This window comes from Amblyomma mixtum, chromosome 10, assembly GCF_055824585.1.
Source record: "Amblyomma mixtum isolate Tamu chromosome 10, ASM5582458v1, whole genome shotgun sequence".
Classification (NCBI taxonomy): domain Eukaryota; kingdom Metazoa; phylum Arthropoda; class Arachnida; order Ixodida; family Ixodidae; genus Amblyomma; species Amblyomma mixtum.
In genome coordinates this window covers 166,008,158-166,034,054 of record NC_143021.1, presented here as the reverse complement: position 1 = coordinate 166,034,054, position 25,897 = coordinate 166,008,158, and the positions used below count along the sequence as shown (strand labels likewise).

At 46.3% G+C, this 25,897-nt stretch overlaps 2 protein-coding genes and 1 pseudogene across 3 annotated transcripts in view; 2 read left to right on the top strand and 1 right to left on the bottom strand.

Moving 5' to 3' along the window:
* Positions 1–25,897, top strand: part of LOC149327650 (uncharacterized) — a 110,611-nt gene that overhangs the window by 14,153 nt on the left and 70,561 nt on the right. The window lies entirely within an intron of this gene.
* LOC149327655 (uncharacterized) lies at positions 309–9,652 on the top strand (annotated as a pseudogene).
* Positions 9,129–11,887, bottom strand: LOC149327654 (uncharacterized). The gene is made up of 2 exons (XM_089565135.1): positions 9,586–11,887; positions 9,129–9,408 (listed from the first exon to the last, which is right to left on the bottom strand). The coding sequence occupies exons 1-2, from the start codon at positions 10,399–10,401 to the stop codon at positions 9,220–9,222; spliced, it is 1,005 nt and encodes a 334-aa protein (XP_089421261.1). The 5' UTR covers positions 10,402–11,887; the 3' UTR covers positions 9,129–9,219.

Here is a 25,897-nt window from a genome sequence, read left to right as displayed (position 1 = left end):
CACTACAGCGCCTCTCACAGCCTGAGTTGGTTTGTGACATTAACAGAAGCAAATATGTGTAAGTGTCACAAAGCAGTGGCTAAATTGATCTCTGGTGAACACTGTCATGGAACCTATCTCAGTGGTGCTCAGCGCTGCAGATGCTGTTGCTATTTGTGGCTGAACATTTCTGCATTCTACCAGCAAGAGAGGTTTGCAGGTCACTGCTGCTAAGAAAGCTCAGTGACTGCATAGCTTTTAAGTAGAGCCTTTGAAGGCTCATGGACAGGTGTCGCGCGAAGGGTACAATATGCGGTAAAGACTTCAACGTTTCATCCATGGGAGAGTCAGCAGTCAAGTCACGTGAAAAGTGCGAAACGCAGGGGAAATGCAGAAACAGCCGCGCAAAATAGTTCTATTCGGAGCTATGCGGTGGCTGTCGCCAGTGAGCGAACGGTGAGTGCCGTTGCCTTGCCTTCAGCTTCATCGGACTTGCGCCATGCCTGCAGAACGAATGAGCTTGTGAGCGATGCCGAGGTATTATGGACTATGAAAGTGGCAACTTGCCACTACTCGTACAGTTCATCATCGCACATGGGTGGACTATTTCAAAAAATGTTTCTGGACAGCGAAATTGCGAAAGCCTTCTCTTGAGGTGAAAAGAAATGTGTGTACGTCCTGTGTCACGGCCTGCGGCCATATTTTCTTGTGTCTGCAGCGGGAAATAGAACAGTGCGGCTGTTATGGTGTACTTTTCGACGAATCGCTAAACAACTACCTGCAGCGAAAGCAGCTGGACATCCACATCCGATACTGGGATGCTGTTTCGGAGCATGTGTCTACCAGGTATTACAGATCTGCTTTCATGGGGCATTGTACAGCCGAAGACATTCAAGAAAATTTTTTGGAGGCCCTGGAGTGTTTGCCACTCGCAAAAATGGTTCACCTGTCCCTGGATGGTCCTAATGTAAATTTAAAGTGTATGAAAAATTTCCAGTCTCACCTGCTAGACAACCATCAAGTTCGATGTCTGGACTTGTGGGGACTTGTGGACTTCACACACTGCATAATGCCTACAGGGCTGGTGTTGCTGCCAGTAAGTGGGGACTGGATAACCTCCTTTCCCGCCCTCAGTTCCCTGTTGCACAATGCACCTGTGCGGAGGGACGGTTTTGGATGTTACTGGCCAGGCAACATCTCGCATCGTTGGGCTGAGAATGTACCTTTTATTGAACGTGCAATTTTTTTGTGGCCAGATGTGACCGAGTGTGTCCAGCATTCAAAAATGAAACAAGTAAGTTTGCCTAAGTGTGTGGCATTCCAACATGTTTCAGATGCCTGGTGTGATCCGCTGACACTTGCAAAGCTTCAGTTTGCTCTTGGAATTGCAATGATATTCAGGCCGTTTTTGACTGAATACCAAGTTGACCAGCCGCTGATGTTCTTTTTAGCAAAGGACCTTGAAAATGCTGTTAGGAAGCTAATGAAAAGGTTTGTAAGGTGCTCTGTGCTATCAGCATCTGGTGGAATTGTGAGCCTCTTGAAGATTGATATTGAGGACGCAAAAAATCATGTTCCCCTTGAAAAAATGGATATTGGTCACTCAGCAGAGCAAGTACTGAAGGCTGCCAAATTGAGTGCCAAGGATCTGTTTACGTTTAAAATGGTATGTAAACAGTTTCTAATTAGTGCAACAAAGAAGATCTTAGATAAGAGCCCATTAAGATACCCCCTTGTTAGAGGCCTCTCTTCTCTAGATCCCCGTCAATAAGAACGGTAAACTGGGCTAGTTGGTAGGAATTCATACTGAAAACTGCGCAAAAAACGAAGACACAGAACGAGAAGGCACGACACGGTCGCAGTGTCGCCCGTGTCGTGCCTTCTCGTTCTGTGTCTTTGTTTTTTGTGCAGTTTTCAGTATGAATCCCCGTCACATGTCCTCAACACCTGACGAGTGCCTTGCTGGCTTTAGAAAATTTTTGGGTGCTCTCATTGTAGCAAACAGGTTGAGCGAGCATAAACGCGATACAGTGCTTGCTGAATACACAGAGCTGCTGCAGGGAGAAAAACACAGCCTTCGATTATTTGAGAGACATTCCAACAGGTTGGACACATTTTTTTGCAGCCTTTTGAAGTTCCGTGCTTCATGCTCAAACCTCTGGGTAGTAGTCAAAGTGCTGCTCATTTTAAGCCATGGGCAGGCTACTGTTGAGAGGGGATTTAGCGTTAATCGTCAAATCTCCACCGAAAACATGAAAGAAATATCCCACATATCCCAGAGAATTGTGTGTGACACTGTAAAGAAGGCTGGCGGAGTCCTTAAAGTTGCAATTACAAAGGAGCTGCGGAAATCTGTTTCATCCGCATGGCACCGTTACCAAGCGTTCCTTGAGGAAAAAAAAGAAACATGAAGCTCAGCAGTCGAGGCAGTCAAAGAGAAGCCGTATTGAAGATGAAGTTGAGTGCAGTAGACAGAGGAAGAGGAAACTTGAAAGGACAATTGCCGACTGGATGACATATATTGATGACATATAAGTGATGTCACATATATTGGGAAATCAAACAGCCCTAGGAAGACTGCAAAAGAGAAGGTGCTGGAGCTGCAAGCCATTGACCATGAAATGGCAGAAAAGGTTCATGAGCTTTCTTAATGTATTTATTCAACAGCCTGTTACTGAATGCAGTTTATTACTAGCAGCAAGTGTCGTTGCTTGTAATGTGCTACCGGACAAGGGCTGAAACAGTGCAAAGGAACCAAAGTGTGCAATGTGTGAATTCTAGTCTGTTTCAAGGTGATGTATGGCTTACTTCCTTTTTTCTTTTCTATAAACATCGGGGATCATGTTGTTGAAGGCATTTCTTTCTGTCCAAAGTACTAAACACGTCACTTGAAGTCCTTGAAATTACTATGTCAGGGCCTTGAAAGTATATTTATTTATTTATTCAATACTGCCAGCCGCCTTTTGGTGTCCAAGGCAGGAGTGGGGATACAATTACACAGTGCTTTGTCAACAGCAAACAACGAAAAAAAAAAGGCCTGCAGGTAGGCAACAAAATTTCTGCCAAACAACACAAATAATAGACGAGTAACGAACACTTTACATTAAAATACAAAACAACACGCGACAAGGGCAACACTCGAGAATCGAACCAAATACCCTAACTTGACCGGCTGGGGTTGATTGCAGATAAAAATGTTTCGGCTGACGATAAGGTGACCACCTCACGAGGTAATGCATTCCAATCAGCTATCGTTCTTGGAAAGAACGACAGCTTGTATGCAGTGGTTTTGCATTTGGGAACTACAATTGATTTATCATGTTTGTGCCGAGTTTGTCGTGTTCTGTTATACTGCATATAAGTGTGAAAGTCTATTCTGGTGTGATTATTGACGATGTCGAATAACATTTTCAAGTGATGCATTTTGCGACGAGATTCCAAGGTGGGCAATCCGGAATGGCTAAGAAGATCAGATATCGATGCATGTCTTCCGTAAGCATTGAAAATGAAGCGTAGCGCTCTTCTTTGGACACGCTCTAAGCTTTTGGCATCCGTTTTCGTATGCGGGTCCCATACTACGTCAGCATATTCAAGTAGTGGACGCACTAGGGAAGTATACTCCACAAGCTTTGTTTTAGTGGAAGCATGTTTTAGCCGGTATCTTATTAGCCATAGTCTTTTAGATGCCACTGAGGTTATTTTATTAATGTGCGGGCTCCAACTTAGATTCGAACTGATTGTTACGCCAAGGTACTTGAATTCATCTACCCGTTCAAGAGGGACGCTGTTAATTTTGTAAGAGAACAGCAATGGAACTTTTTTCCTGGCTATGGTCATTTGTTTGCACTTACTAACATTTAACGACATTTTCCAGTTGTTGCACCAATTAATAACAGCACCTAAATAGTTATCTATAACTATCTGATCGCTTTCGGAGAGAATTGTGTGGTAAATTACGCAGTCGTCTGCAAAAAAAACGAGCCTGCACGGGAGAATCGAACTTGAGGTCATTTAAATATATAATAAAAAGAAGTGGCCCGAGAACAGAGCCCTGCGGCGCGCCTGAGAGCACTGGAGTGATCGACGAACTTGAACCAGAGATCTGCACGTACTGCTGCCGGTGGGATAAGTATGAATCAAGCCATTGTAGAATTTGTTGATTTTGTAAGATGTGCTTAAGTTTAAGTAAAAGTTTACAGTGGAGTGCTCGGTCGAACGCTTTTTCAAAATCCAGAAAAATGGCATCAATTTGTCCTGCTGTATCAAGAGTTGAGAAGAAATCGTTGGTAGCGTGTAATAACTGTGTCGTAGTCGATAACCCACGGCGAAAACCATGTTGAGACACAGATAAAAACTTGTTTTCCTCCAAGAACGTTATGATATGTTTAGAAATGAAGTGTTCCATTACTTTACCTGCAGTGCACAGCAAGCTTATTGGCCTGTAGTTTGTGACGCGGAGCCTATTACCAGATTTATGCACTGGGACAACTTTAGCGAGTTTCCAGTCACTGGGGACCACACCTTTACGCAGACTAGCATTGAAAATAATAAAAAGGTATTTCGCACACCATTCCGCGTACCTGTAAAGAAATATGTTAGGAATATCATCTGGCCCAGATGATTTCTTTATATTTAGGTGAAGAAGAGCGGATAAAATGCCTGCTTCACTTATAGTAAGGTCGGGAACATGAAGATTGCTTGATCTAAAATCAGTAGTCCGGTCATCACTGACCAGAACCACCGAAGAGAAATAGTCATTAAATGTTGTCGCTATTTTTTGGTTATCAGTAACGTCCACATCATTTATTGTCAGTTTGTTTACGGCGTCTTTTTTTTCTGTTAGATGGGCCTAGAATTTTCGCGGGTCATTAACGAGGAATTTGTGCAGTTTAACATTAAAGTATTGAAATTTTGATACCTTTATTTTGTTTCTTAAGTGTCTGCGAAGTGATGCCAGAGTACTGTGTCCGACTTTTGGCATATTGTGGGAAAGGCGTTTTATACGGCGCTTTAAATGAAGTATTTCACGTGTAATCCAAGGACTCTGGCTATGGATTTTTTTATTCCTCAGCGGGACGTACCGATGCATACACCTGTGCACTGTATTTTTAAAACACAACCACAAGTCATTCGGACTCATGTCGCTGCCAATGTGGATAGCAGAAAATTTGTCGTAGTCTTGTTCAAGAAGGTCTAAAATACTTTCATCTTCAGCGTTATTGAAGTCATAAAATTGTTTCGTTGTTCTGCGTGTAATTGGACGTGCCATTTTGGTTTTGAAGAGCACTAAACCGTGGTCGGATATACCAGGCATAATGTCTACCGTAAATCCCAGCCGTTCAATAACATCAGATAGAAACACAAGGTCTAAAAGAGAACTTGTGGTCGCAGTCACCCGCGATGGTTCAACTACGACCTGCTTCAAGTTAAATGAAAAAGCAATATCAAGTAGCAAATCAGAATGCCGGCATGCAGACGAGACACTCAACGATTCCCAGTTTATCTTCGGTAAGTTAAAATCACCGCACAAAATGATATGCGCGTAGCGCTTTTTGTGTGCATGCAGGAAATCATACAGTGTCTCAAGTGCACTCAAATCTGAATTTGGTGGCCTGTAAACGGCGCAAACGAGAATGCTGTGTTTGGAAGTATGAAGCAGAATCCAGACCATTTCTGCACTACTGTCACGGGGTAAGAGCGTATAATCTGTTCCTTTCTTTATCACAATGGCTACGCCACCCCCTCTGGAGCTGCGGTCGTGGCGGACAATCTCGTGCGAATCAGGTACCACGTCTTTATCAGGAATGTTATCATGTAGCCAGGTTTCAGTAAGCACTGCAACGTCCGGCTCATATGCTAAAAGAACACTTTCTAGTTCCTCAGTTTTATTCAGAATACTGCGAGCATTAATATTCAGAACACAAATTTCCTGTTTAACTGCATCAGTGCGGCTTGGTTCTCGATTTACACGACCATCTTTCCTTCTGATGTATTCAGGCTGTCATCTTAAACCAAGTGGAACTAATTTATCTTGCGCTTCATCCCACTGGAACAGCTTACCATTTATTTTAATTTTATCGAACGACAGCATGACTTTGTCTCCCTTGGCTCTGTTTTCAGCCGTAGCAGTCCAGAGTTTTTTTTCGGATTGACTGTACCCGCTGGGAGAAGTCCTCCGATATACTCTATTCTGTGCCCTTCAGCTTCTTGCAATTCATGAGAATGTTAACCTTGTTTCTGCCGTCCACAAGCTTAAAAATGACAGGTCGACACTTGTCTTCAGCCGGACGACCGATTCTATGAATACACTCAATAGCCACATTCGGAACCTTCAGTGTGTCGGCCAGAATGGTTTCGCAAACGATCTTCTCAAGGCTCTGATGGGTTTCTTCTATCTCTTCTTTTATTCCAAACACAATCAGGTTGTTTCTTCTACTCCTATTCTCCAAATCATCTACCTTCAAAGAAAGTTTCTCGACAGTTGACTGAAGTTCATCTACTTGTGTAATCAGTCACCATGGCCGAAATCTCATCAATCTTCTGATCATTTGGAGACAGCTTATTACACTTTTCGATCAGCTTGGTGTTAGTGTCTTTTAAAGTTTGTTTGAGTTCGCGAACATCCTCAATTAGAGTTGAAAGCATCTCCTCAGCAGACGGTCCCGGATTCATTTCTACATCACCGCAAGAAGGCAGCAGGTTCACAAAGCAATGGTAAACCATCTTAACCACATCACTCAATCACCATGGGCATGGCAGAAGCAAAAGGCAGACATTGTTACTGCGATAGGCGTACGCAAAACGATCATCTCTCACCTGGACGAAAAACAGGAAAGGATTCGTGAGTGGCATTGTCGCTATGCCTCTGCCGCGCCCAATGGCCGGGATCCGTGAAGTGGTCGCTCTTTTACGCTGCCAGAACGGTGACGTAACCGACGACGGCAAAGAAAGTCCGGCAGATGGTGATGCCCAAGTGCGCATGCTCAGGAACATGTCGTTGATGTCGCATCTTTGAGGACTGGTAGGCTTGACCATGTAGTAATCCATTTCTGCTGTCGCAGAATAGCTGCAGCGCACCTCGCCGGTTGTGGGTGCCGAACTGGTGAAAAGCACGGCCTGGACGAAAAACAGGAAAGGATTCGTGAGCGGCATTGTCGCTATGCCTCCGCCGCGCCCACGGAAAACTCTTGAATTTTTTCTTTTAAAGCTGCTATGAATCCCAAAAAACTTGAGCACGGCCTTTGTCATACGTCACCAATCAGAATGTTTCGCCCTGGCGCCTAGAAAAGTTTCTTCAGAGAGAGGGCGAGAGTCCAGTTGTCGCACGGTTGCTTCCAGTGTTCTCCTCTCATCAGTGTAGTTCGGGCACTCGCAAAGAAGGTGTCCAATAGTCTCTGGAGTGTGGCACTGTACGCAATTTGGGTTAGTTTCTATTCCGATCTTGTGAACGTAGTGTTTGGTGTAGGCAACGCCAAGCCGCAACCGGTGGAATAAAGTCCCATGACGTTGCATTACCCTAGATGACAGATGAAATAGTGCACCGGCGTCAAGCTTAGAGACGCGGTCCTGATGTTGGCTCGAATCATTCCAGTGCAACTGCATTGCGGCTTGCATTAAATGCGCCAGCAAGGCTTTAATATCACATCTGGACGAGGCTATCTCAATGAAAGCACCATCATCATGTGTCATCATGTGCTAGCCGAGCCTCGGCATCAGCACACTCATTTTTCTTGATGCTGCAATGGTTCAGTATCCTATTGAAGCTTTATGGTATAGCCGCGGTGGAAAGCCTCGGCTAACAAAAGCACAATCTGTTGAACCAGCTGCTCGCATGTTCTTAGTTTAACGTAAGTTTCTATGGCCTGTAATGCCGATCTCGAGTCGCAGAATATAGTCCATTGGTGCGCTGACTGGTGACCAATAGAATGGACGGCCTCTCGTATGGCTGCCAGTTTGGTTGCCGTAGATGTTGTTGCGGACATGGTAGAGAAGCTTTCAACAACGGCAGCAACAAAACGGAAGAAGGAGCTTCTTGCTGACAGCGACGCCGCCGCGGTTCAACTGCACGACGGGACTTCATTCACTATTGTATGTTTGAATTCAGTGAACGCTTTGCTCAAGTTCGTGAAGTGCAGATCCTACTCTCAGACCTGCCAACCCGACGATGCTAAATCTACTATAGAGGATGCCAAGAAATACTAAAATTCGGTGAAAAATACTAAAATTATGTTTTAGTACATCAAATTTTTTATTTGGCTATGAAAACAAAGTAACTTCAACTGGTGTTTCAATACATCATGCAAACAACTTCAGAAAGATGTCTTCGAAGTGGAAGGTTGGGACAACACTGAGGATGTTGCTGCTTTTACCTTCCTCAGAAAGTCCTTGTCGAACACCTGATTGTGACAGACTACAGACTCCTTACATTTCACAACTAACAGCTGTTCTAGGCTCTTTTTTGACATGGATGAGCGAAACTGAGTGCAAGTCTTCTTCACTTTGCTGTACACTCTTTCACAGTCTGCGTTACTGTGTGGGAGAGTCAGAATTCCTAACATAACTTTTGAGATCTTATCATACTTAAAAGTACGGTCAATGTCCTGAATACTGGCAATAGCATGCCACTGCTCGTCTATCCGCACCTGTGTAGTTACTTGTACTGGAAGTTCTTCGAGCTGAAGGCGGCTGAACTGGGCTTGGATGTCATCCAGGTCCGAGTCATCATCCTGCCCCTCAGAAACTGGCAAGAGAACTGGAAAGCGATTGATGAAGTACCTGACATCAGCAAACTTTGCTGTCACAATGCTGGAAAGCCTTGCCACTTCTGCTTTCTTCAGAATCTCTGACTTCCAGGGGAATTTCAGGATGATGTAATCGCTTACCACCACAAAAAACCTTCTTACTCGTGTAAGAAACTGTTGCTTGTCAGCAATCTTCAGCCTTTCTAAGATTTGTAGAGTTTCGCTGCCGATTACAAGGTCATCATCATCCCTCTGGTTGCCAGAAGACTTGTAATCAACATCTGTCAGCTCACAACTACTCTTAATAACAGATGGTTTCACGAACCGCAGTAAAACCTCCCTGAGCAGGCTGTTCAAAACTTCCAGAAGCACATGTACTTGGGGAGCTCCAGACTGCAAAAAGGTGTTTGTCTTTTCAAATTCTGGTATGACTGACAGCAAGAAGGTGCAGTATGCCTTGTTGACATCTGATGAAAGGAACATGAACAGTCTTTCTTGCCTATTTAAAACCTTGGCCACTTGCCGCTGAGTCGATGTCCAGCCTTGGTTGCTTGTTCTGATGTGCGATTTTTGCTGTCCGCGTCGACTTCGGAGAGTCCATCTCTGGATTTCGTTGTTCACTTGGTGATTCCAAGGGTTTCTTCGATGGCTTCACTTCACTGTGAAAGAAGCTGAGCAGTGGCTGCCACTGCTCAACAAGCCGTTTCAAGCTCCTATCAAGAGATAACCAACGAGTGTTGACATGTTTCAGGATTTTTTTTGACTCTACATCATGCAAGCATTGAAAAGCTCTCAGTTTGTCTTTCCTTTTTGAACTCTTCTCCAGGTAGTAGTAGACATCAATCAGCACCTCGTCCACACTTACAGGAAGGCAGGCCGAACCCTTCTGAGCTGCCAAATTGATTAAATGGCAACAACATCCAAGGATGGCAATGTTTTCATGGTTTTCTTTGAGAACAGCAGCAACCCCATTCTTAGATCCGATCATCACTGGCGCGTTATCGCACGCCATGCCGACGCAGTTCCGTACAGGCATGTTGTTGGCCTTCAGCGTGTATACAACAAGCGCACCAATGTTCCGTCCAGTTGAGTCTCCCTCGAGTGTAGGCATTGCTAGCAAAGCAGTACGAACAATGCTGTCGACGAATGTGACAACAATCGGGTAGAGCTTTGCATCATTGCCAGCGTCGTTGCTCCCGTCGGTAGCGACCGAAAACGGTCCGGATTGAAGACAGCTTACAACACTACTGACCTGTTGATTGGCCATTTCCTTGGCGATTGCAGCCGTTTTTGTACGAGCGCAAGCGTAGGCCACTGCCTCTTTGGAGTTCGGAAACATTTTTCTGAAGAGGTCTCCCGCATGGTCTGCAGCAGTGAATGGCACGTTGTGCTCGATGAGGAAAGCTGTGAAAAGGCATTCCGCTCGAATAGTGCCTTGGTCCACCGAAGCGCTAAAATATCCACCGAGCTTCTCGTTGGTGTCAACGATCTGCGCCGAGTCCTTGTGCTTCTTTGTTCCGAGATGCAGGAGGATGTCCCGACGACCGGCGTGCGCAATGTTCAGATCACAGCGGCAGACAGTGCAGAAAGCATATTTTTCACCCTTGCGAGATTTGTGAATGCACGGAAAATCCGTCGAATAACTTGGTACGAACACTTGAAAGTACTTCTTGCCGGACATCTTACAACGACACCCGCAGCAACAACGCTGCACGCCGCGGAAATCACAACGCCGCCGGCAACACAACAGGCCTAACTAGCCCGGCTATGACCACACCAAACGCACCATTTCAAACGGGCAAACACAACAGAAGAAAGAACGCGAGGAAGTTCACTCCTTCCTGCATGGACGCGATGGTGGTGATGGCGATGGCTATCCCGTTTGTGAGCCACCAAAAGCCTCAGTGTTGCCAACACAGAACCAGAATGTACGGTGTGCAGCCGCTGAACGACAAAAATAAACAAAAATCATAAAAATAGAGAGACATTACGATACTCGTAAAAAAACGCTGGAAATCGGGCACTTTACGATAAAATCGTAAAACTTGGCAGGTATGTACTCTGGAGTTGTGAAAATAATAAGAGATGAAGGTGAATATGGCTTTGCGGTCAAGCTGCACATTGTGTGCGGAGATTGCGGCGACACGTTGTTGACATGGAGTTCGTCGCGCGTTGAAGGTACGCAAAAAGCGAATCCTTTCACTGTGAACATCCTCGCCACGCGTGCGATGCTGGCCACTGCCAATCGCCAAACAGCATTAAATGACATTTTTTTGGCAATGAATATCAGCAGTTGGGGTCTGCTCACAAAAACGTGGCAGTCGCATCTGAAAAGCAAGCTGATGCCTGCTGCTAGTCGTACGGCACGAAAACTAACCAGTAAGTGCGCGCAGTCTGTTCGTAAACTTTACTCAATACTGAATGCAAGTAATCCCGGCAACATTGCTGTTTCTTACGACGGGTCGTGGATGACACGCGGGCACACTCCCCGCATTGGCGTCGGGGCGGTAATTGAACTGTTCAGTGGCCTGGTGCTTGACTATGTCTTGCTGAGCAATTTCTGCGCCGGATGTGAGTCAGGTCCAAATGAAGATGACCCTTCATGTGAATCATGGGCAGCCAGCTATGTGTGCCAAAAGAACACGTCGAAGAAGGCCGGAGGGATGGAAGTGGAGTCCGCCCTGATCGTGTTCAAGAGATCCCTCGAGCGCCACAACCTGCGTTACACAACTGTACTTAGCGACGGTGACAGCCGGACCTACCTTGCGTTGGAAGAAGAGAAGGTATATGGGTATATCATTATCATCATCATCAGCCTGACTACACCCACTGCAGGGCAAAGGCCTCTCCCCCTATGTCTCTCCACTTTAACCCTGTCCTTTGTCAGTTGCCGCCACTGTATCCCCGCAAACTTCTTAATCTCATCCGCCCACCTAACTTTCTGCCGTCCCCTGCTACGTTTGCTTTCTCTTGGAATCCACTCCATTACCCTTAAGGACCAGCGGTTATCTTGCCTTCGCATTACACGCCCTGCCCGAGCCCATTTCTTCCTCTTGGTTTCGACTAGGATGTCATTAACCTGCGTTTGTTCCCTCACCCACTCCGCCCTCTTCCGATCTCTTAACGTTACACCTATCATTTTCCTTTCCACAGCTCGCTGCGTTGTTCATAACATAAGCTGAACCCTCTTTGTTAGCCTCCACGTTTCTGCCCCATAGGTGAGTACCGGTAGGATACAGCTGCTGTATACATTTATCTTCAGGGATATTGGTAAGCTACCATTCATGATCTGAGAGAACCTGCCATATGCGCTCCACCCCATTCTTATTCTTCTAGTTACCGTATTTTCCGGTGTATAAGACGCGGCTTTTTTTCGAAAATTTTGCTGGTGCGTCCTATACAAGGGTGCGTCTTATATGCGAATTTTTCATCTTTTTTTGCGCGTTCATCGATTACTCCAGTTCATGCTCAAGCTTTTTGCACCTAAAAAATATCACTACCAATAACGCGGTTGTAACACGGTTAATACTTCAATACCGGGACCGCCGTGCGCGACATTCTAGGTGATCTATATTATGAAACGGCGGGGATGACGACTTCCGGGATCACAAACGCGCGGCTGTTTCGGAGGCCCCAAGCAAAAGTAATGAGAAGCGCCAAAAGATGGTGACAATCGCGCTTCTCGCCATTGTCAAGACAAGCCGGCGTTCTTTTTTAGTCACCCTTTGCAACTTTTTTTTGCTCCGTGTACGTAGTGCATGTTTCAGCCGAGTTGCTTCCAGAAATGGGTGAACCTTTTGATAGCGCATCTGAAGATGAAGACTTCGAAGGTTTCAAGTAGAATAAAATGTTATGGACATATGGGGAGCTGTATCGTTTTTCCGTTCTTTTTTGCTAGAACGTGGACGAGTATGGCATGAGTGTTGCCTTTTTCGATCACTTAGCGTTGCTTAAGAATTGCTCACAGGTACGGTGCATTTCGCGATAGTCGCGCAAGCGTATTTAATTAAGCCTCACTGGCCTAACTGGGTAAACTGGGGTGCGTCTTATACACGGGTGCGTCTTATATACGAACTTTTCCAGTGACAGCTTGCATATATGGCAAGTGCGTCTTATACAAGGGTGCGTCTTATACACCGGAAAATACGGTATTTCCCTCTCATGATCCGGATCTGCGGTCACTACCTGCCCTAAGTAGACGTATTCTAAGTAGTGACATACATAAGTCAGTATGTGTATATACCCATAAACAAATAGGGCTGTGTCAACCATGTGGAGAAACGCATGGGCACTGCTTTGCGGAATGCAGTAGGCAAGAACAAGGGCTCTGGCTCCAAAAGCCTCAGTGGAAGGGGCAACCTAACGAGAGATCTCGTAAACAAAATGAGCTCCTATTATGGGTGAGCTCTAAAAACCCACGAAGATGTAGATTCTATGCAGAGGGCGGTGATGGCCACATTTCATTACATCACGTCCAATGACGCAAAGAGCAACCATACATTTTTCCCAACGGGACCGAACTCCTGGTGCAAGCAAAATGCGGCAAAAGCCAGGGGTGAGCCAGCACCAGGCACCTGCTCCTGCATGTTCATGAGGCCCTGATTCCCATATATCAGCGTGTCTCGGACAAGACGCTGCTGGAGCGATGCTTGCGTGACAAAACGCAGAACAATAACGACAGCCTGCATTCGATGATATTGGCACTTGCTGCGAAGCACTCCCATGCCTCACAGTTTGCGGTGGAGGCTGCTGTAGCCGAAGCTGTAATGAAATTCGATGCTGGAAATGTGATGGCATCGACAGCGTTCCTCAGCGAGCTGGGCTTGAATCCAAGCAACAAGAGTGAAAAGCGTATGCTGGAGAAGGGCCTGCACAGGAGGAAGGCATCGGCATGCAAGTGTGCAGAGAACGAGAACATGCAACGGGCCCTAAGGAAGCGCCACGATGGTGGCAAAAGCCAATCAGATTATATGCCTGGGGCCCTTTCTGAATGTAAATACGTAAATATTTTCAGCTTTTCCTCATGCAGCCTTCATGCACCTCTCATGCACCTTCCTCATGCACTTCTTGCAGCAGCTGACGGCCGTGCGCCAATGTCCACACCTGGAACGTTCTTCCTCCTATCCACGTCGCCACCCCTCCTTTTATGGGTCCACTTCGTTTTCTTCTTCTTCCGCCTCGTTTAGCGGTTTCGTCGTCGTCGTCTCCACCTCTTCCAAAAATGCCACTGCATTCTCTTTTCTTCCCTCTTCTCTTTCTCTAAAGTGCCACGTGCCACTGGCCAATTAACGGGCCTTTCCTTTGGCCCAGTGTTTTACTCATCCCTCTTTTTTTTTTCGCTCGTGACAATGTAACAGTGCAATACAAAAAGGAGGAAAACATGATACGGTATGATACAGAAAATTATACAGCAGTCACAGCACAACACCGCTAAAGTTATCAAAGCAAAAATACACAGGTACAAGAGAAATAGTTCTTTCACAGCTAATAAGGGCACAAATGCAAGAACCCGAGAAGTGTACAATGCGTATGGTATACTATTCATGTCTGCGCATGTTAAACAACTCCGGGTAATCTAAATTAATCCAAAGCCTTCCACTACAGCATCCCTCTTAACTCCTGTCATTTCAGGCCATTGAACCCCACATTTTACAATTTTTTATACCAATTTTAAGAAATATTTGAAATATCATGCATAATATAACAAAACGCAATACTGCACAGGTAATGGCGAGTTCTTAGAAAAACAACCTTCACACATCACTTCTGCAAACTGCATGTCCAGCATGGTGATGCCCCTCAATGAAAATACTGGGCAGTGGTCCTGTCTCTGGTTCTAAAACCACTTGCCAAATTTATTAGTGGCACTGCAGGTGGCTACTGGGCTCCTCCAGAGGCTGGAACAGGCGGAGTATACCGTATTTGCATGGTTCTAACGCACAGTAATATTTAAGGCCTGGAAACCACAAAAATAACTTGGTGCCAATTGTACCGCGCACACGGAATAACGCAGTCAAGAAGCGTCTGAGAGTTGCTTAAAACATTTAATTGAACTTAAGAACGAAAATCGGACCACACGAACACAAATCAAAACACACTGAAGCCCTTCCGTGTTGCTTTGCACTTAAAAATGCGATCCCTTTGTTTCCGCCAATCGCGAACGCATGTCTCCGGGACACCTAATGCACGGGACGTTGCCCAGTTCCCCTTTTTTTCTGTTAACAGGAAAACTTTCCGGTTAAACAATGCCTCGTAATGAAAGCATCGTTGCCTTTCCATCTTGTCACTGTGCTGTGGGTGAATGCACGTATCCAACGCAGCTTCTGGGTACACCAGTGAAATGGAACGTTTGCGAAAAATAGCGATCGAAACGCTGGATCCGCCCATGGATAGATCCGACTCAAAACGACTTGCTGATACCGATGGCAATGCAGCTGGCTATTGTTCATTGAGCTGCTTCGTTTCAGTTTTTGAGATGTAAGTTTTGGTTTGGAGGTTTTTTTGCATTTTGAGTCCGATTCTAACGCGCATGTATTTTTGAGCGCTTATTTTCGGAAAAAAAGGTGCGGGTTAGAATCGTGCAAATAATCACAGGTGGCATTATGCTGTAGAGAGGGTGGGACGGGGTCCTTGAGCAGCTGGCCCAAGTTGCGCAGTGCCGCACACGCTGTGATGACGATAGCCACCGTGGCTGTCCTTATCTGCAGCGTCATGACGAACCATTGGAACCTTCGCTTCGATACCCCGAAGGTTCGCTCGATGGTGCAGCGTGTTCTCGTCTGTGACTTGTACCTGCAGAAAATAAAAGTTTTTGTTTATGGTAGTGCTACCTTTTTCTTTGCTAAAAGTACAGCTTGAGCTTACTTGTACTGTGGACTCCCTGGTGGCACGTCATCTTTCAAAGGAGTCATCAGATGCGGCCTGCACGCATAGCCCATGTCACTAAGCAGGACACCGGGGATGTCACCCTGTTCATATTGCATCCTGGTCCGACTGTAAAAAATGCGGCTGTCATGAACCGAACCGGGCCAGCTGGCAACCAGGTCCAGAAACTGGAGCTTGAGACCTGTGATTGCCTGCAAAGTAAATAAATTAGCACTAGTAAGATTGACTTGACCTGCACTACGCCCAGAACGTTATTCTGGCATATGGAAGTAAATAGTTTTGGGCAGCTGAATAAAAAATGCGGTGCTGAAAATGTTGAATAAACCACTTGCAAATAACATCAACACTGCCTGTTTGAAGTAATTTGTGTTTGTGGACATTGCATAAAAATGTTTCAGCAACAGTGCACATTTGCCATGTACTATTCCGTTATATTCGGTTCTGTCATATTGCTGAAGGAATGTGGTACATATGCAGAACAACTCACTACTGTTATAGGTTACCTCTGCATTGAAAACAATGAACACAAATGCTCATTTGTGATGAAATGGGACCAGGTAATTATTGTCAAAGCTTACTATGCTGAAGGGTAAGAATTATGTTTGCATGCAACACAACATTCCCAAGGCCTGTGCTTTGTTGTAAATTCGAAAAACAGCTCACATTTGAACATTTTTCATGGAATTGTTCGTTAATAGCAAGATATTCTTTTTTATGCTATTATTGTTATGGTTATCAGCAGGAGCAACCTAACTATGAGGAAATGATGAATTTACCATATCAGCACGAATATAACATGAAGGAGCAAGAAAGTTAAAACAAGATTACGGTTGTAACGTAGTCTTGAACTGTTCAGGTCAAGCATATAGCCTAGGGTACGAGCTGTGTACGTACTTTGTGCCAAGGTAATTGAAAAGCTGGCTTCTCCTAGGACCTTGCAAGCATGGTGGTGAAGGGTGGTTGATATGCCATAACGAAGTCGGAATAAAAAAATTGCACTATTTTAAAACCTTGGAATCGAATATAGCGCAAAGGGCATTCCGAAGCATTAAATGGTGCTTCCTGCGGATTGCTGAAGATTCTTTGTCTCATTTCGCCGAATATAAAATTTTTCGTCACATAATTTCCCTGCATATTGATGGAGAAATATCGTTTCCTGTTGCGGAAGACTTCTGCATCATTTCCTCCCGGGCTCTTTATCAGGATGTGGGTGCAGTCGATGCAGCCGGTCACGCCACGGAACTTCGCCACTTCATAAAACTCTTCCATAACTGCCGGGGCTTTGGCGGCGCTCGGGAACTTCACGAGCTCCGCGAACAAGCTCTTGGATATCATTCACAATATGCGCGCTATGATGCGTGACACTGTCGGTTGTGATGCGTTTACAAAATCGCCGGTGACGATCTGGAAGGTCCCCGCGCCGTAGAACCGCAAGGCCATGAGCAACTGAGCAGCAGCGGCACCGGGAGACCGCGTTCGTAAGTGTTGGCGCGCAACGGAAGCCTCCCAAGCAGCTCCAATACCGCTTGTTTTGAGAAGCGATACCTGCTCAAGAACTCAGCGTCTTTGTAGATCTCCATAGGGTTTTGCCGATCTCTGAGCAATGGCCGCAGCGCGCGTGCCTGTACGCTCTGTCCTTGGCGATCTCAGCCGCCGAGCACAGAAGCTGACGAAGTCAGAAAAACTGCGGTAGTACTCTGCCATTTTGAGATGCGGAAAGAGCCACTTAAGCTAGCCGAGAACCTAGCTTAAGTCCTCGGGTCGATAAGTGCATCTTTCGCTTTGACTTAAGTGCAAGTGCGGTTCATGAAACGCGTTAAGGGCCAGAGAGCCACTCACGCGCCATTGGCTCACGCGAGCACCAAGCTGTGGTTAGTTCTGTCATTGTTGGTGGAAGGGGCCGAAGCAGGTGGCACACAGGGTACGTTATACACACCACACACAAACTTTAGACAGAACATGAATGTTCTTTGAATCATGCCACTGGTATGCTGAGACGTTGCCTTTGCTGTGCCACAGATACACTCCCTTCTGAAGCTTGTTTTTTTTTTTAAATCGTCAGGAAGATTCTTCCTGTTGACTTGGACGGTACCCGCGGCCAAGATACCCTTCTGGGCAAGTGTTTGCATGAGCGGTGTAGACGTGAAATAGTTATCAAAGTAGAGCTGTGTCCCAGGCGCTATGCTTTCAGAAAGGGAAAGGATGACATACGCGCCTAAGCTTTGGCCTGTGGGCCGCTGCTCATTTTTTCCCTGCACCACAGTTTGCACCCGCGTTTGATCGGTTTCAAAGGAAGGTACTGCTTCATGCTTGACCTTCCTTTGAAAGCGGTCGTGCTTTCATCACTTGATTGATGACAGGAGGGAGTGTATTCTTCTTGAAACTTTTGGTTCAGCTTTATAATAATAGGGCGCACCTTGGCCAGGCGGTCATATCCCTCTTCTCGTCTCTTTTTTTCTTTCGTTGTGTCATTCACATGACTCGAGTTCATAATTTGCTGAAATCGTTTGAAGGACATCAGCTTTCAAATTTCTTCGCAATGAAAGAGAGGGTCACGGCTCCAATACTGATACAGGTGGCACCTTGGGCACACGCTCATCAACAGCAGTGCACCAAAATACGCTCGCAATTCTTCTTTTGTCAGAATTTGCCGCTTCCTTGGGTACGTCTTTGCACCGAACAGGTTCGTCTGCTCAACTATGAATTCAATCATCTCATCATCAGAATAGAGCGCGAAGGCATCAACTGCGCGTGCTGACATCTTTGGGGAGGTTTGAGAATCCCATGCCTTTGGGCTTTGAACTGTACTCAGCGGTTCATTTGTAGTCCATGCACTGCCGACCTCCTCCTCTTCTGGCTCACCCTCTCCACCTTGATCCAGCAGGAGTGCATTCCGTTTTCTCCTGATTCCTTTTTTTAAACAAGTAGACCGCCTTTGGCGCTTGCTCATTGATGGACCAGCTTCGATTTCGTCGTCGTCAAAGCTCGAATCTCACGGCGCTAGCTTAGGGACAAAGTCGTCCTCGCTGCTTGGGGCCTCGTCTTCGCTAGTCTCAGACTACTCAGGCGAACTGAAGTAGAGTGCCAGTGCTTCATCCCGCCTGAGCAAGCCCCCTGCAAATTCGTGAACGAAACGAAACTTAGAATTATCAACATCGACAGCTTACTTCAATCGTTGCATACTTTCTGCATACTTTGTGCAGAAATTGTTCCCCTTAGAGCGCGCGCTTCACGTTTGTGCAGTGTTCTCGATCGCTTCACTCCAGCTCTGGAACTCATAGAGACCTCTTTTTCGAGCACCCTGCGGTTCTGACTACCTAATAAATTATTTAGGGCATGCACCAAGTATTTCCCTTGCAGGATAGAAAAGGAAAAACTTACCATTCAACTCGAAATCTTTTTGGGCGCGAACAAGCGGGAGCAATTTTTCAGGTAGGAATCTTCACAAAAGGCAAATGTTCAGCTTTGAATGCTGGTGGTGCCATCTACAGGAAAACCTAAAACTTGGTGGCACAAGTATTGTCAAAGACTCAGGATAGGTGGCGAGACAAGGCTGTGGCCCAGAAATTCACCCGCTGCCGCGTACAGAGGTTTCTCGTAAGAGTAAAAAGCGGGACCCATGTGTTTCGTTATCCCATAAAGGGTTGCAGGGCAACTGCAGCACAGAGCAACTGCAGAATTTCGCGATATTCAAGGATTCAAATCTATATAGGCTGTAGGTAAAGCATGCCAAGTGTTTTTGCACTAGCATTTGAAATAGTGTCGTAATCGACGATTGAATTTTGCGCTTCTGCTCAATGCACTGGAGACGTGCAAGAAAGTTCAGTGTGACGTCATGGAAGGTATGATTTCCAATTACCGCTGTCGTCAGCCACACCCTGCCCTGACTCGTTAGACGCTGCCAAACAACTCTCGGCAGGGTTTTCCTTCGGTGGACTTGGTTTTTTTCCTTCAAAGCAGGCGTTTATGTGTTGGAAATGCACCGATACTATCGATGACATCATCATGCACCCCCCAGTTGGCGTTGTGCGCTGCGGAGAAGCTTGAAGGGCATCCGGATTTTAATTGGCGATTACTTCACTATTTCAAGTGCTAGCCCAACAAGACTTCGCATGTTTTACCTGCAAGTTTCACACATGCGACCCTCTTAAGCTCGTTGATTTCTAAAACCTATGCAGTTTCCCTTTACGTTTGTTTCGTTCTTGAATACGGCGGTAAGACGACAACTCACCTGATGACTTCACATTCAGGTTTCGTGACAACTTGATCTCATCGGTGACGAGGCCTCCATGGCAGCTGAATGTGTCCATGTGTTTGGTCTTCTCGCGCAAAGCTGTGAAGATATTTGCTTTCAGTCCAAAACCACCCTTTAAATGCTGAAGATATTTCTGCCAGCAAGAGCGCCCTGGCAGAACCATTATCTCTTGTCCATGATAAAGTTAGTGCCAAAAACGAGGACCAAAGTAGGAGAGAAGACACAACACGAGTGCTTTTTTGCAACTAAAACTCTAATGGAAGAACACGTGATATATACCCATCTCATGAAGTAAATCGAAAGAAACGTACATTATAACATCAAGAAAACCCTTAGGGGGCGATACATCCGAAGAGTTCTGGTAACCTAAATGTTGCAAAAGCAGGAAACTTCATGGTCACAATCACGAAGAGCAATACCCAACAAGCACAAAAGAAACAAAAAAGGAAGGAAGGAATGGATATTAATTCCACGTGTGGTCCAGGTATGCGAGTATTCTGGGCCAGCTTCGAGAACACAGGAGCCCTCGCTGTCTGGTTCACGGGGTCCAGTCCCGGCGTCCCGCTTACAGCGTTTACGAGCTGGTTGCTGCTCGCAAATGTTTCTCTCCTTCCTCTTTGGTGCCCTCTTGGGCACAAGGTGTGGAGGGTAGGCCTTAAAAACGGGACAGCATCGGGCTTTAGACAAGGTTTCTCTTGGAGAATCTCATTTGCAATGCCATTCACTGTTACTTTGAAAAAGCGTTTGATGAAGTTATGTTCAGAGTGTTTCTTGCACGCCACAGCTCACAGTGTTAACCGTCTGTCCCCTCTCTTGATTTTTCTTTCCCACTCTGCGAGCCACGCAGGGTTCGTTGGAGCAGTGAACATCGAGATGCGCTCTTTGCTTGACTTGTAACCACTGCGTCAAAGCGGCACGAAGTGCGTCTTTTCCTTGCATTGGCGCTTTGCCTTTGATATCGTTCTGTGCCCCGGCATTCATTTTACGAACTACAGAAACAATTCCCGAAACGTCACACTCGGCCACAGAGCAGCCACAAGACACGCACAGCATAGCAAAACTTCAAAACGATCACTGAAGAGGCGTGTGAAGGACTGCAACACATGTTAACACCGACGGCGACCTGTCCGCACAGCCGTGACTGTGACACCTCCTGACGAGCAGCGCCCTCTATTGAGAGAAGTGGGCAGGCATCACGGAAGGAGCCACCCTCTCGTACAGCACGAGGCACGCACTCAGCACACTACCCAGTATATTCTAGGCACGAACCATACCCGAAGCATGCTGCTTGTGCAACGGATTCTGGCAGTTACGCTGACGAAGGACAAGGTGAAGCCATTGCGATCAAGGACAGCAGCCTCCAGTCTTTGCAGCAAGTTGGAAGTGTCAGTGAAGCGTCATCTGACGAGACAAGCGGATCGGTACCTGAATCCGCTAGCTTTTCAGTCTTCAAGCAACCGGCAACTGGGTAAAGTGGTCTGATGAACTGTTAGCTTAAGCATTTTGTCTCACGAGTGGACCACAAGTTCCCTTCATGTCATTCTTTTCAGCGCTATCGTCATTCCGGCCACGCTAACACTTAATATAGCCTGACACTCTTTTTGGGGTGCCGAAGCGAGAGTTGTGGGCAGCACATCTTTCGCTAGCAAAGCCCTGCAGCACATCATGTTCTGTTGCAACTATCCATTTTGTGGCAAAAATGAGGTGCATGGCGTTGAATGATTGGCTTTGGAGTCTAATCATTTAGGAACAAAAGTGGTAACTCAGGAACTGGAAACTTGGGGGTGTACGTTTGATTCCCACTCTTGACACTCTTTTTTTGAACTGCGCTACTTTGAATTTGTTCAAATAGCATTTGTTGATTTAGTATCACTTTATTTTATCAGCTTTTTGTTCAGAACAGGTTCAAAACCACTCTATTCAAACCAAACAACGGTGCACAGGCCTATTATGCATGATTCAGGCTGTCTGTAACTTTCATTTTCGCAGTTGCCGAGGACATTACTTTTCCTGTGCCCCTCAGAAGTATCCGGGCATGTTATTCTCTATACTGTGTCAGCAGCTGAGCAGCAGATGAAGAAAAGCAAACGATCGCACCGGACTGAGTTTTCTGCAGTAAGGTCAGTCAGACTTGGTCACTCTGCTGGGGAGAATGTCAGGATATCCTGGACAGATTTCTGCTAGGAACGGATTTTATTACAAGAGTACACATTTGTAATTACTTGCTTAGCGTGCTGGGGAGTCTTCGAAGTACAAAATTTTGAAAAAAAAAAACTAGTTCTGGAAAAGTGATCACATAGAGGCTGGTCCAGACTAGTGCACTGCATGGGCTAGGGCCGGCCCGAAAGCCCGAGAAAACATGATCTGTTTTCTCGGGCCTGGGCCGGGCCCGGGCCTGAAGTTGCGGGCTCGGGCCTGGCTTGGGCTTAAAGCTGCGGACCCGAGTCGGGCTTGGGTCCGTACAGAAACGGCTGATGTCCGACTATTCATTCACTATTGCAGAGTGAAGTACACAACTGCGGCATTGGAGCAGCAACACGGATGAGCTCTGGGTTATAGTACGCGCTGAGAAAAAAACTGAGCTTGATTCATTGACTTATTTATTTCCTTATTTCCCCGCCCCGGTGGCTTAGTGGTCAAGGTGCTTGATTACTAAACCGGGGAACCAGGGTTTGCTCCTAACCTCGGCGGCCGCGTTTCTATTTAGGTGGCAAGCACGACAGCCATGCACTTTGTAGTATCATTGCTCGTTGAAGAAACCCAGGCAGTCGAAATGATCCGGAGCACTCTACTTCGATGTCTCTCACAGCCTGACTCCACTTGGGCCCTTAAGCCCCAAAAACATAGCTTTTATTTTATAACTATATTTTTCTCATGTGAGAAAATTCACAAACTAAAGCGCGTTTGGTTTTCTTTTCGATCAGCTGACCGAAATGTCTCGTAAATGAAATAGCCACAAAAGCTCGCGAGAGTTTGTAAATCTCATCTCGTAACCACATCTATCCCTCCTGGCTTCTTCAGCCTGGTTGTCATGACAAGTGTTCTGCACTGTAAGTTATCACGTGGTTCGCGCGTTATTTTGTGCTCCACCAGTAAGAGTAAAATTCAACCGATCTTAATTGGCTATTGATCGTTTGTCATCCCAAAACATACCTAACATTATTAGAAATGCATTCGGGAAGAACATAATAATTTAGGACGCTTATAGTTTTCAAAACACATACCGTGAAGTATTCAAGCCTTTTAGCTTTTCGTTTCTGCTGAAAGGCGACCAGTTCGGTTATGAGCTCAACCTGTGAGATCGCGTCCACTCAAAAAATGTTATCCCACTGCTTGCTAGGCAGCTTTAATGTTTATACTTCCGGTCAGCAAAATATAACTGATTAAAATCATGGGGGAATGCAATGTGGTCTATTATGCGCTTATGCAGCCCTCTTTATTTGGCTCTCGGAACTTCCGAGCTTATCTTTGCGTACCTACACGAGATCACTGTCCAAAAGACGGGCCTGGCGAGCACTACTCTTAATCACTTCCTTCTGGGTTAAAAGAACCAACTTTCTGCAAGCCAAACGGTGGTTTTAGAACCTTTGTCGGCCAGTTCCTTGTCGGTCTATTAGCAGCCTACTTGCTCAGAGTGAGCAGCATACCTCAAGCGTTACTGTGAAATAGGCTGGGCCGGGCCCGGGCTGGGCTTCACTCCGGGTTTCACGGGCCGGGCCGGGCTCACTAGAGCGACAATTTAGCGGGCCTGGGCCGGGCCCGGGCTTGAAGCCGCGGGCCTGGGCCGAGCTTGGGTCTCAGATTGAGGCCCGTGCAGTGCTCTAGTCCAGACCGCTGAGCACGACTCCATTTTCTCTAAACGTAAGGCGAGCTCGAAGAGTACGGCGGCGGGCTTGTGGGGCATCGAAAACGCAGCATGAAGAAAAATGACAACAAAAATACAAATTTACAGATTTATACCCCTGCCACACAGCAAATTTAATGTCATTCTCATCGAATGACATTTTTTCGACTTGTCATTTTTTCTGCGCGCTGCTACATGGCAAAAACTAATGTCATTTGCAAATGATGGCGATTGCGATGGGAAGAGAGTACAGCATACAAAAATTTCGATGTATGCTTCAATGCGTTGCCATTGAAGCATGCATATAGTATTGCTTTGCTAATGGAAACCGATTTGAAAATACTAATCCTCATTTCAATAATGTGTTGATCACTGCATCCACCACGAGTCCAAGCCAAGCCAAAGCTCAGCTATAGTATGGTAGCTATAGCTCAGCCAGTGGCGGCAGGCTAATGGCGGACGTCATTTTGTGAAATGCTCTCTATTTGAAATTAGACCGTATTAGCTGTGGATCCGCAAAAGCTTTGCGAATGCTACGGGCGCACCTTGCGCGCACTGCCGCCCGTCCTCACAACAGTTTTAGTTGGGAGCACGGTGGTTGGGAGTGACTAGCATAGCGCGCATAGCATACTGTGGCATAGCAGCATACTGTGGCATAGAAGCATAGCATACTGTGGCGCCATCTAGATGACAGCAAGTCAAACCTCCAGAACTGTGTGCCGAAGAAACGTTTTTCTCTTGTATTAACGGCAGTAATGAATGCATTTGAAGGCCTTGTTTTTTTTTAAATGTAAATCAATTGAATGAAATGAAAATGTAGATTCTAGTACAAAATTGGAGAAATACTTCGCCCGGGGTCGTTGCTTTGATGACAGTGTACGCCCTACATAGTTAAGCCTAGCATCAAGAAATTCTTAAATTTACCTCAAAAACGATTGATATTTCACATCTATTATTTTTGTTATTTAACCATAAACTTGGAATTAACTCTTCGCCGTATCTTAATCTACAGAACATCAGACAAACCCGACACTCCCACCCCCTCTCTCTGACCCCGTACTTTACAAAGACTAATTTATTTCAGCACTCTTTCTTTCCGCAAACCATCAGTGACTGGAACAGCTTACCAGCTTCGTGTGTACAGTCTCTTGATTTGATAAGTAACCATTGTTAGTTTGTTTTTAGTTTGTTTTGTTAGTTTCTTTTTCTTTTCCATGTCATTTCGCGCTGCTCGTTTTCTGTTTGCACTTTGGTATTATTGCTCAATTTGTGTTCTGTTCTGTATCCACTCCTGCTTGGGCCTCACGGCCTGCAGTATGCCATAAATAAATAAATAAATAAATAAATAAATATTGTTACGGAGGGATGAGAATGCACAAAATAAAAGCGAATACGACCGTTTAGAGCAAGCTATCACGTCGAAAAATGCAGCGGCGACGCAGTATTCGGTCCGAAGCGGGCGGGCTGGTCGTCGCCATGTTGTGAATGTTAACCACGCAAGGCTGTGTGAGTGAGTGAGTGATTTGAAGAGGAAAAGGGGGAGGGCACAAGCCTATCTACTGGTGGCTGACCACCACGCCCATTGCCAGCGTGCCGATAGTAGTAGGGGGGGAGGGGGAGAAAAGAGGCAATAGAAAAGGAGCGCGCCGCTGCATGGTGTGTCATTTGACACTCGCCGTCCTCCTTAGGCCTGGAAACGGCCGTGGAGACCAGTCTCCTCTAGGAAGGTCAGGAGGAGCTGGAAGGCTTTGATGGACTGCTATCCTCCAGGGAAAAGCAGGCCTTGCTGCGAGGAGCAGGGTAGACCCAGGAGGTGGAAGCCTGCCGCTAATTTACTTCTGTTCGCAGTGAAAGCAGAGCACTCACAAAGAAGGTGCTCCAGGGACTCCATGGGGTTGTTGCAGTAGCTGCAGGCCGGGGAAGGGCTGAGGCCCAGGCGGTGAAGTCTGGAGCCCGTGCTGGCACTGCCCACACGCAGTTTCAGAAGGAGCCTCCTCTCTTGGCCGCTGAGACCAGAAGAAGGTAGTGGCCGTGGTGGGTGCCCCTCAGCGACCCTGGGGTCAGGGTGGTCAAGGAGCAAGTGGCGGTCGGTGATTGACCCGGCCAGGTCCAGGGGACACAGGGCCGTTGAGAGTGGAGTGGAGGGGTTGTGTGCTTCCTTTGCCAGGGTATCCGCTGCCTCGTTGCCTGGTA

Coding starts and splice junctions, on each gene's coding strand:
- LOC149327654 (XM_089565135.1), bottom strand. CDS start 10,401: ATGTCCGGCAAGAAGTACTTTCAAGTGTTCGTACCAAGTTATTCGACG. Junction 9,409..9,585: donor AGGGTTCGGCCTGCCTTCCT/GTAAGTGTGGAC, acceptor CTTGTTGAGCAG/TGGCAGCCACTGCTCAGCTT.